The sequence below is a fragment of the Theropithecus gelada genome, chromosome 7a, assembly GCF_003255815.1.
Source record: "Theropithecus gelada isolate Dixy chromosome 7a, Tgel_1.0, whole genome shotgun sequence".
In the NCBI taxonomy this organism is placed as follows: domain Eukaryota; kingdom Metazoa; phylum Chordata; class Mammalia; order Primates; family Cercopithecidae; genus Theropithecus; species Theropithecus gelada.
In genome coordinates, this window is record NC_037674.1 from 18,443,780 (window position 1) to 18,456,278 (window position 12,499).

A 12,499-nucleotide genomic window follows, 5' to 3' on the forward strand; every position below is an offset into this window, starting at 1 on the left:
TTTGCTTTAAAAACAAGCAAGACACAAACTTTAAAAGTGATCATTTCTAGGAAGCAGTGTTTTTCATGTGATTTTTTGTTAATCTACATATTCTAATTTTTCTAGATTAAAAATATTATATCTGTGTATATATATGTCTGCCATATGTATACATGTCATTTCGGGAGGTATGGTTAAGAAATAACTTAAAATATGGCTAAATACGACTGAAATAAAATATGACTAAAATAGCAACAATATGTCCTTTAAAATTAATTCACAGAATTTACAGGTTGTGTACCTGGTCTTTTGTAGATAGGGTCTTGTTAAAAGCCTCAGCAAGTTCATACCTCTGAAGTACCAATAACAAGAACTTATTGGGATCCATTAAAGATGCACCAATCTGTGAAAGAAATACGGCATCACATTTCTTGTGTATTATATGGAGAAACATTTTGTCTTATGTAGGACTGTCAAAAATTATAAAGTAAGTTTGCAGAAGATAATGTAGTAGTCCCTTCTATTTCTATGTGTCATATTCAGTTTAACGGTGAGAGTGTTTTAAGTTAAAAATTATTAGATTATCTTCTCTTATTAGAAAGAATTCAAGAAGGAAGATGAAGACACAAATATCAGAAACAATTTAAATAGGTACCTGAAGCATGATGATATCTTTATCATACATTTCTTCTCTGCACTTAACGTCTTGGTAATAAAACACCTATAAAGTAACAGGTAGAATAAATGCTAAAAGAATTATTTTATTTCAAGCAAAATTCTCAAGAAAACCTATCCTTTAAACTTTCTCTAAGCTAGAAACCCCTAAAAAAATCCTTAGTGGCAAAAAATAAGTTGCAAATCTATGAATCATTTAAAAGGACTTGTGAGGATGAAGTGAAGAAATATGGCATGAAATCACTTCAGAGTTAACAATGTTCTATATTAGTTATTACTCTCACGTATAACAAGGGAATTTATTTTCCCTAAGTTTAAAATACCTACTTCAATAAAAATAAACCAATTTCTACACTCAATCATAATACCATTTTTCTTTTCTTTTTTTTTTTTGTAATTTAATTTTAAGTTCCAGGATACACATGCAAGATGTGCAGGTTACATAGGTAAATGCAAAATACCATTTTTCTTCCAAGTGATAACAAGACCTATCTCTCCACCTTTTAAGAAATGCAAGGCCGGGCGCAGTGGCTCATGCCTGTAATCCCAGCACTTTGGGAGGTTGAGATGAGTGGATCACCTGAGGTCAGGTGTTCAAGACCAGCCTGGCCAACATGGTGAAGCCCCATCTCTACTAAAAACACAAAACTAGCCAGGCATTGTGGTGCACGCGTGTAGTCCCAGCTATTTGGGAGGCTGAGGCACGAAAATCACTTGAACCCCGGAGGCAGAAGTTGTAGTGAGCCGAGATCACACCACTGTACTCCATAGCCTGGGCAACAGAGTGAGATTCTATCTCAAAAAAAAAAAGAAAGAAAGAAAGAAAAAGAAAAGCACTACTCCATATTTACTCCAAAATAGAAGAAAAAATTACAAGGTGGCCTTCAATTAAGACAGATGGTGGGAAGACTAAAGGCCTCTAAGTAAGGTAATTCTCAGAAAAGAACTATGTTAATGGGGAGGCCTCTGGTGTTACTACTGGCTCTCACCTAATTTATCATGCAAGCATCCTAGTTTATAATTCAGATGGAATACACAGTAAACAGGATAGGAGAAATGTCTATATAGTTCTTAGAACATTCGTTTCTAAGAGTATATACAAGAGAATAGTAGCAAACACTTAGTAAAATCTAGGAACATAGGGTAAAATTACATAAGAGAAAAAAATTAGAAAATGAACACATTCATAAACATGAATAATAGGCTTTGCTGTACCTGACTAATAAGAGACAGTCCATTTCTTCGCCACATCTCAGCAACAACCTGGGCGACCAACACCAGACAACGTAAAGGATATTCCACTAGTACCTCTACTTGAAAGTCCTCCTGAAATAGAGTGAGGTCAATTTTATCATTTCTCACAGAGCCTGGACGTGTCTCCAAGATACGGCACTACATATTATTCAGTTTTCTCATGTGTAAAATGGAAGAACTTGATCTAGATGACTTCTAAGTCCCTGTGACTCCGATTACAATGTACTATATGAAGATGCAAAATTACTAAATGGGAATTATTCAGGTGGGTTTCCAAATATTACTTTCCTTCTCATCCATCACCCAAGAGGTATTCAGAAACAGAACATAAGCAAATCAATACTTAGTAGAATCACTTACAAAAGACACAAATTCATGTAGTCTTGAAACAGCACCCAGCCTGCTTAAACGTACATGAAGACCTAAAGTTAAAAAAAAAAAGAGAAGATGAGAAAACAAACCCAATTTGTTAATCAGTTAACTCATCAAGTTTAGAAACTTGTGCGATTTGATTTGGCTGGGCGCGGTGGCTCATGCCTGTGATCTCAGCACTTTGGGAGGCTGAGGGGGGTGGATTCACCTGAGGTCAGAAGTTCAAGACCAGCCTGGCCCACACGGTTGAAAGCCCGTCTGTACAAAAATACAAAAATTAGCCGGGTCTGTAATCCTAGCTACTTGGGAGGCTGAGGCAGAAGATTCACTTGAACCTGTGAGGCGGAGGCTGCAGTGAGCCGAGATCATGCCACTGCACTTCAGCCTGGGTGACAGAGTGAGACTCCGTCTTGAGAAAAAAAAAAAAAGAAGAAATTTGTGTGATTTAAACGTATGTTTACTGAGTTTAGAAGTGACACTCTAGAATGCAGACTACTGATCTCTAATTTTGAAACACAGAGTTACTAACATATTTAAAATCCTATACTGTGCAAGGTGTGCTCATACCTTATACAAAAATAACAGTCTCTCAAGGTATCTTTATTCTGCTTTTAGCCATGTATCAAAAGAAACGAAAATTAATCTAAGTATTTTTTAATAAAAATAGAAGCAATATAAAATCACATGACATCAATTATGCCATATACAAGCATTAACTCAAAATGGATCAAAGACCTTAAATACAGGTTTAAATATAGGTGCTAAAACCAAAAAATAAAACTCATAGAAGAAAACATAGGGAAAGGCTTCATAACATTAGATGTGACAATGAGTTTTTTTGGATATGACACCAAAAGCACAGGCAACAAAAGAAAAAAACAGATAAACTGGACTACAACAAAAACTCCTGTGTATCAAACGAGACCATCAACAGGGTAAAAAGGCAACCCACAGAATGGGAGAAAATATTTGTAAATCACATATCTGATAAACAGTTAATATCTAGAATTATATAAGTAACTCCAACTGAACAGCAAAATTAAACCCAATTTAAAAATGCGCAGAGCACTTGAATAGACAGTTCTCCAAAGAAGATATACAAATGGCCAACAAACATGTGAAAAGCTGATCAAAATCACAAAATCACTAATCACTAGGGACATGCAAATCAAAATCACAAAAAATCACTTCATATCCTTTAGAATGGTTATTATCTAGGGGGAAAAAAAAGGAAAAATAGCAAGTGTTGAAAGGATGTAGAGAAACTGGAATCCTAGTGCATGCTGGTGGGAACGTAAAATGGTACAGCCACTAAGGAAAACAATATGATGGTTCCTCAAAAAACTAAACATAGAATTACCAAATGATCCAGCCATTCCACATTTGGGTATATACCCAAAATACTGAAAGCAAAGACTTGAACAGATACTTCTACATCCATGTTCACAACAGCACTATTCACAACAGCCAAAAGGTAGAAGTAACCCAAGTGTCCATCAATGGATAACTGGATGAACAAAATGTGGTATATCCATACAATGAAATATTATTCAGCCTTTAAAAAAAAGGGAATTCTGACATGTATTGCGACATAAACCTGAGGACACTATGCTAGGTGAAATAAGCCAGTCACAAAAGGACAAATACTGTATAAGTCAACTTATAATAGGTACCTAGAGTAGTCAATGGGTAAGTATTGTTTAATAATAATAATATTATTCTATTTCAGTTTTGGCAGTTTCATTCTTAGAAGATAAAAAGCTTTTGGAGAAGGATGGTGGTGGTCGTTGTAGAAAATGTGAATATACTTAGTGCCACTGAACTGTACACTTAAAAATGGCTAAAATGATATGCTTTATGTCATGTACATTTTCTTATCATTGAGAATATAAATATATACACTTCAGTAAAGGTATTTTTTAAAAACCCTGACGAATGGCCAATTTACATGGAAATGCACATGATTAAGGAGAATCTATGATTTCTTCCTTTTAATGATAAAGAATGATAGAGATAACACACTAATGAAATTGGTCAGAGAGGTTTAGAAACCAGCAACCAGATTTTATTATATTTAAATTTGGGTGGGAGATGAATTACCACGTTAGTCCGTAAGTACACACTATAAGGATCCATAAGTCAACCCAGATAAAACAAAGCCCAGGTAAATAAGCATCTTTAAACAGGTGTTCTAGTGGCAGCTCCTTGAAGGGCAGTGACAGCCCTTAACTGTAGTATCTGACCTGAGCATGTCTGAACATACTGAGCACAGAACAAAAATAGAAATGATTCTACTAAATGAGTATCTAGAAACAAAGCTAATAGGTATATGCAAAAAGAAAAAACAAACACTCACCAGCAAGGGTCCTAGAGAGTGGCAGATGTATGCTTACAAGATCCTCAGATACTCTGTAGGACTTCGTTTCCAAACTATGTCCACACAATTGTACTACTGTCTTGCTACTAGATATGAAACTGGTACTGCACCTCATCACAGCTTTGTGACATTCTTTATAAGCCACAAGTAAGAGTTCTTCCTAAGAGGAAAATAAGAATACAAAAAGTTGACAACTTGTCTACTTCAACACTCCTTTTTTCTTTTGAGACAGCCTGTCCTGTGGCCCAGGCTAGAGTACAATGGCGTAATCACAGCTCACCGCTCAACCTCCTGGGCTCAGTTACCTGAGGTGATTCTCCCACCTTAGCCTCCTGAGTAGCTGGGACTACAGGCACATGCCACTATGCCCAATTTTTGTATTTTTTGTAGAGGCAGGGTCTCCGCATGTTGCCCAGGCTGGTTTTGAACTCCAGGGCTCAAGTGGTTTGCCTTCCTTGACCTCCCAAAGTGCTAGCATTACAGGTGTGAGCCACCATGCCCAGCATAACATGCATCATTCAATAAATATTTACTAAATATGAGTGGAAAATTGTTCTATGTATTACTAAGTCTACCTCCACAGGATCTGCAAACTTGCAGGAAACATAAGATATATCCATATATGCACTTATAATCAAAGTAAAAAATAAGTACCATGTAAATGGTACAAACTAATTGCTCTAAGAGGGGGGAAAAAAGAACCACAAAGAACTGGGAAGACATATTTCTGAAAGCAGCTTCTGATGGGCCCTAAAAGAATATGCAGAATTTAAATATGAGGAAAGATAAGGAGAAGATGGCATTCTAAGCAGAGACATAGAATAAATAAAGACAAAAATAAGAGAAATACAACTCCTATTCAGGCAGTGGAGAATAAAGAGTAGATAAATGAAACAATTTATGGATGAAACAAAGCATTTGAACTGGAAATACGCCTTGGCACAGGCATGTGAATACACTGAGGGAGTCTGCAGTGTAATGATGTAGTCAACACACTGCTTCAAGAAGAATAAATGTGGGTCATTGAAGATGATAGATTGGAGAGGATAAAGTTAGGAGATACAGAAACCAACAGGAAGATGACTATGAAGTAAAGTGCTAAGGGTCTGAACTAGGATGGGGCCGTCACAACAAAAAAGAATGAACCCATAGAAAATGATTAGGATTATAAAATATATTTGGGATTAGGAAGAATAAAATCTGGGTGACTATAGCAGGAAGAGAGAAGTTAAACACCATTCTTTTAAGACAGTGTTTCTATTTTTATCTTGAAAAAGGAACTCCATGGTCAAACAGATGATTTGGAAATGTCCCTCTCAGAAATCAGCATACTGACTAACTAAAGGGTTTTAGAAATTCATTAGTGGCTGGGCGTGGTGGCTCACGCCTGTAATCCTAGCATTTTGGGAGGCTGAGGCCCGCGGATCACGAGGTCAAGAGTTTGAGATCAGCCTGGCCAATAAGGTGAAACCCCATCTCTACTAAAAAATACAAAAAAAATTAGCCGGCGTGGTGGCGCACACCTGTAGTCCCAGCTACTCGGAAGGCTGAAGCAGGAGAATCGCTTGAACCCAGAAGGCAGAGGTTGCAGTGAGCCAAGTTCGTGCCATCACACTCCAGCTTGGGTGACAGAGCGAGACTCCATCAAAAAAAGAATGAAAGAATGAAAGAACGAAGAACGAAAGAAAGAAAAGAAAAGAAGAAAAGAAAAGAAAAAAGAAAAGAAAAGAAAAGAAAGAAGGAAGGAAGGAAGAAAGGAAGGAAGGAAGGAAGGAAGGAAGGAAGGAAGGAAGGAAGGAAAGAAGGAAGGAAGGAAGGAAGGAAGGAAAAGAAAAGAAAAGAAAGAAATTCAGTAGCTTTAAAAACAAAAAAACAAACAAACAAAAAACCCTCTTTTTGTTTAACCTAACATTTCTGAATCTTACATGAACCCAGAACACTTTTCCCTTCAAAACACCTGTTAACATTGAACATACAGAATATAGTGGCTCTGAGATTTCCTACATGGATGAATTTAATAGTAATGTCACTAATAAAACAAGGATAATCAAAATGAGAAAATACAAGTTGGAAGTAGAAGGAAATGATGACAGGTCCATTTAAAATATTCTGAGTTTGAGGCCAGGTGTGGTGGCTCATGCCTATAATTCTAGCACTGTGGGAGGCTAAAGAAAGAGAATCACTTGAAGTCAGGAGTTTGAGACTAGCCTGGGCAACATAGAGAGACCTTGTCTCTGCAAAAAATAGAAAAAAATTAGCTGGGTGTGGTGGCATGTGCCTGCAGTCCCAGCTACTTCGGAGGCTAAGGTGGGAGGATCACATGAGCCTAGGAGGTCAAGGCTGCAGTGAGCCATGATAGCGCCACTGTACTCCAGCCTGGGTGACAGAGTAAGATCTTGTCTCACACACACACACACGTACACACATGTAAGATCTAAACAAGAATGTCTGGCCCACAAACAGAAGTGACACTGTAGCTTAGGAGAGTCATCCCTATGAACTTTTAACTAAGTGGTAGAAATACAAGAGAAGAGAAAAGAATGTAAAATATACACACATACATTCATATCATCAAAAAAAATTTTAAGGGCCGGGCGCAGTGGCTCAAGCCTGTAATCCCAGCACTTTGGGAGGCCGAGACGGGCGGATCACGAGGTCAGGAGATCGAGACCAACCTGGCTAACATGGTGAAACCCCGTCTCTACTAAAAAATATAAAAAAAACTAGCCGGGCGAGGTGGCGGGCGCCTGTAGTCCCAGCTACTCGGGAGGCTGAGGCAGGAGAATGGCGTGAACCCGGGAGGCGGAGCTTGCAGTGAGCTGAGATCGCGCCACTGCACTCCAGCCTGGGCGACAGCGCGAGACTCCGTCTCAAAAAAAAAAAACAAAAACAAAAACAAACAAACAAAAAAATTTTAAGTACCATGTAAATGGGACAAACTAATTGCCCTAAGATGGCAAAGAAAAGAATCACAAACGATTAGGAAGACATATTTGTGAAAACATATTTCTGTAAGAAAGGGAAGAGAATATTGGGGAATGTCTCATTTAGCAGGCAGAAGGCACCAGAAAAAAGGCAATCATTGACCGAAATAGATAATCAATAATGTATTAGGATAATGCATGTTTGTGAAAACCAGACGGAAAGTTTCAAGAAGATGAAAGTACTCAAGAAAATACAATGCTGCAGACAATTCAAGGAATATGGAAACTAAGGAAAGACCCCTGAATTTGGTTACCAAATGGATCCTCTGAGATTTTTTTCTAAATGCAGTTCTTGTCAATTGCTAAGGGCAGAACCCAGACTGTAAAGAAGTGTTAGGAGCTACAAGTGAAGATACTAAATGTAGATGACTTCAGAAGGTTTGGAAGAAGTCAAGATGAAAACACACACCTTTGCTTCATCATCTAACAATTGTGCATGCCCTCCATAAAAGTGAGCGAAGCCAAAAAATACGTGCTGTGCTTGCTGGACAGTATTTCCTGTGGTGATTGTACTAAAAAGCTACAGTGCTAGACTAAAGTCTACCACATCTGTTGAGTATGGCTGCCACTCTGAACCTGTGATCAATTGCTGGTGGTGAAGCAGAAGAGACTATAGTTCACAGGGGTGCAAACGCAAGAAAGGAGGCTTATATTATCATTGTTTTTAAAAATAAGGGAGTCCTGTGTGTTTACAGACAGTTGACTAAAAGAGTAGGAAACACAAGTCCGGATAATTCAGGAAGCTAACTCCAGGAAAAAGTAATAATAAGTTAGAACCAACAGCCTAGGTAAAGGCATTAGACTTAGAAAGAGACAAAAAGGAAAAGACCAATAGTGAAGACACAGAAAAATTTAGTCACTGAATAGGTTATGGTAACAGATACAGAGAAACCGGAGATGATGAGGGAATTTAACTTAGATAATGGCAATTTTCTCAGAAAATAAATAAATGAGGTCATCATTCTTAAAGGGAATCTAGGGTGGGATTATATATTTAAAGACGGTTATAGTCTAAAATTGCTACTTAAGGAAATACATTAGCTCTATTTTTTGAAACGAACACATATAACAAAGCTCTTGAATGAATAATCTACCCCTCTTCATTCTTAGAGTATTTAAAAGTCTAATATGGTCCTAATTATATTATTATGCATATATATGCATTTTCCAGGGAATAAACGTGTGTATAAATACATATATACACATATTTAAACCCTGCTATTCCCCAAAATAAGCAAAACTACCATAGGGCACATTTTCTACTCAAGTATATACCGTTTCCTCCTAAATTTAAAAAGACAAATTCAAATATGTAAAAAACTACTACAAATAATAAACACTTTACATCAAGGAAACTGTAACATATAACTATACTATTAATAATTACTAAGAACTTAAAAAGGCACTGATCCTACTAACAAATTTCACTTACATCACAAGCACACCACTCTTGGAACATGAGTAAAATATTCTTCAATTGCATCTGTATAGCAATGGCAGCCTCCCAATCAGGATCCACTTCAATGTGTTGCCCAACCTGTCTTCGGATTTCTTCCATTCCCTGCAATTAAAAGTTGGTCAACATATACCTATTTGAGCCCTCTCTCTTTGCTCTGCTCTTAGCAAAATATAAAACTGTCAGGATTCATAGCATTTTAAAATGGTTGTTACACTGGGTCAGAATGCATGGATTCAAATCCCAGCTCACAGATATATGCTCAGGGCTAGAACATTAGCTGCAAAGCACAGCTCTGTCTGGTATCTCTAGCTGTGTGACCCTGGGCAAATTATTTCTAAGCTTGGTTACTAAATGGATCCTTTGAGATTTTTTTCTAAATGCAGTTCTTGTCAATTGATAAGGGCATAAGTCAGATTCTAAAGCAGTATTAGAAGCTAAAAAAAAAAAAAAAGTATTAGAAGCTAACAAGTGAAGATACTAAATGTAGATGAATTCAGAAGGTTTAGGACATGTCAAGATGAAAACAGGCACCTTAACCTCATCACCCAACAACTGTGCATGCTTTCCATAAGGGTGAGGGAGCCAAAAAAAAATGTGTTGTGCTTGCTGCACATGCAAGTAACCCTTCCATGTAAAATGAGAATATTAATAGTAACTACTTAATAAGATTGCTATAAGGCTCAAAAGAGACCATGCATGAAAAGTGCTTACTACACATTTATCACATGGTAAGTATTCAGTAAACATTAATAGAAGTAGCAATAGTAGGCCGGGCATAGTGGCTCACGCCTGTAATCCCAGCACTTTGGGAGGCAGAGGCAGATGGATCATGAGGTCAAGAGATCGAGACCATCCTGGCCAACATGGTGAAACCCCATCTCTACTAAAAATACAAAAATTAGCCGGGCGTGGTGGCAGGCACCTGTAGTCCCAGCTACTCGGGAGGCTGAGGCAGGAGAATCACTTGAACTCGGGAGGCGGAGGTTGCAGGCAGCCGCGATCGCGCCACTGCACTCCAGCCTGGCGACAGAGCGAGACTCTGTCTTCAAAAAAAAAAAGTAGCAACAGTAAACTAAGGTGTATAAAAGGATCTATCAAAACAGGATGAATGAGTCAATGTTTAAATCTTGTTTCTACTTTGCTAAATTCTTTCTTGTATTAAAACCAAAATCTGTTTTCAAAAGACTGGGGTTAAATTTTTAAAAATAAATTTATCTTACTGATGTACAGAAAAATGATCATACCTGCATACAGGTAAGAATCTTCAAAAAAGATCGAAAACCTTCAAGGAACTGCATTCTTAATCTTTCTGTCCATACTGTGGGTTTGCTGATCAGGATATACCTATCGTTTCAAGAAAGAAAGAAAGATTTCACTTCTCTATTTTGAGATAATTTTAAGGTTCTCAGGGTTATAGACAATGTTGATTTATAAAAATTATGGATTCTAATTTCTCATAATAATTAGAAGATCTGAGTAGAGCTAAAATTATTTATTCTGCCTTATTTTAAATACAACCAGTAAAACATGAATGCTTTAGAAGAGGCAAATATCAAGCTAAACCTGACTTCATACACTACATTCTCAGAGGTTAGTCTGATTAAGTGAACCTAGAACTGACCAAGCCTGTCACAGCTAACTCTGGACAACCACAGTACAGATTCCCTAAAACTGTGCACACCCATCACCCAAAGGGCCAGCTGAAATTCTTTCAGCCTCAGGAAATTTGGAACAGATTTTCTACCTCCAGTTTTTCATAACCCACAACTCGGAAGAAGGATGTAAGCACCTGTCATCTTGACTTGCACATCAGGATGTACTAGTTTCAAGAGATAAACAAACTCATTTTAGCCTATAATTTGTATGATCAATATTTCTTTTGGCTATAAAGACAATGACTGGTTTCATATACAACGGGAACAATGTTTATCATGAAATGAGTTGTCAGGAAGTAATTATTAACAAGTATTAAACACTATTTTGCACTTGACCAATGAGAATAAATTCCTGTTACATTGCAGGTATTGGGAACATAAACATGGACACACCTGTCCTGAAGTTCATAGTATAGTGGGAAAAACAGATACATATAGTAGACAGAAATTCAATGTTAAACACTAAAATAATATATAAAAGAAGTAATGTATGGCTCATGCCTGTAATCCCAGCACTTTGGGAGGCCAAGGCAGGCGGATCATGAGGTCAGGAAACTGAGACCATCCTGGCTAACACGGTGAAACCCCGTCTCTACTAAAAACACAAAAAATTAGCCAGGTGTGGTAGTGGGCGCCTGTAGTCCCAGCTACTCGGGAGGCTGAGGCAGGAGAATGGCGTGAACCCAGGAGGCGAGCTTGCAGTGAGCCGAGATCATACCACTGCACTCCAGCCTGGGAGACACAGCGACACTCCATCTCAAAATAAAAAAAAAAAAGAAAAAGTAGTAATGGAGGTACATAAAGACAAAGCAACAAAGAAAATATATTTTTTTGAACTGTAAAGATAGGATTGTGGTTTAATTTTTCTCACTCTTTAGATACCCATTAATATGTAAATGTACATTAAAAATACAATCATCAAAGAAACTTAGCAAAGATTTAATTCAAATACACGAATTACCATCTAAATCTTTCCTTTAAAGTAAAAGATAAAAAAGATTAAAGTTTAAAATCTGTCACACTGAACAAACGGCATTCATGTTTCATTGCTTTCTAGAGCACTACTACTCAGAGTGTGGTCCACTAACCAGCAGCATCAGCCTCACCTGAGTACTCTTTAGAGACACAAAATCTTGGGCTCTAATCAGACCTGCTGAATCAGACCTCCCCCTGCCCCCGTATTTTTTTAAAGTTGACTTTACTCTGTTGCCCAGGTTGGAGTGCAATGGTGCGATCATAGCTCACCACAACTTCAAACTCTCGGGCTCGAGTAATCCTCCTGCCTCAGCCTCCCTAGTAGCAAGACTACAGGCACGTGCCACCAAACCTGGCTAATTTTATTTTTTGTAGAGACAAAGTCTCACTATGTTGCCCAGGCTGGTTGCAACCTCCTGGCCTCAAGTAATCCTCCTGCCTCAGCCTTCCAAAGCACATGAGTCAACACAATCAGCCCTAGAATCTGAATTTAAGGAAGCTCCCCAGATGACTTGCTTCTGCACAGCAAAGGAAACTATCAACACAGTGAAGAGACAACCAATAGAATGGGAGAAAATTTTTGCAAACTATGCATCTGACAAAGGCCTAATAGCCAGCATCTATAAGGAATATAAACAAATTTACAAAAAAAAAATTAGTAAGTGAGACTGGGCGTGGTGGCTCACTCCTGTAATCCCAGCACTTTGGGAGGCCAAGGTGGGCAGATTGCCTGAGCTCAGGAGTTCAAGACCACCCTGGGCAACATGGT

The 12,499-nt window shown here is 37.9% G+C and overlaps 1 protein-coding gene across 1 annotated transcript in view; it reads right to left on the minus strand.

Annotated features, from left to right (window-relative positions):
* Nucleotides 1-12,499, minus strand: part of UBR1 (ubiquitin protein ligase E3 component n-recognin 1) — a 154,655-nt gene that overhangs the window by 84,544 nt on the left and 57,612 nt on the right. The window contains exons 13-19 of the mRNA XM_025390690.1: nucleotides 10,345-10,444; nucleotides 9,074-9,202; nucleotides 4,637-4,817; nucleotides 2,269-2,330; nucleotides 1,870-1,980; nucleotides 635-700; nucleotides 281-382 (exon numbers count right to left, since the gene is read on the minus strand). Of these exons, the coding sequence (XP_025246475.1) occupies nucleotides 281-382; nucleotides 635-700; nucleotides 1,870-1,980; nucleotides 2,269-2,330; nucleotides 4,637-4,817; nucleotides 9,074-9,202; nucleotides 10,345-10,444 (751 nt within the window). The remainder of the gene's footprint in view (nucleotides 1-280; nucleotides 383-634; nucleotides 701-1,869; nucleotides 1,981-2,268; nucleotides 2,331-4,636; nucleotides 4,818-9,073; nucleotides 9,203-10,344; nucleotides 10,445-12,499) is intronic.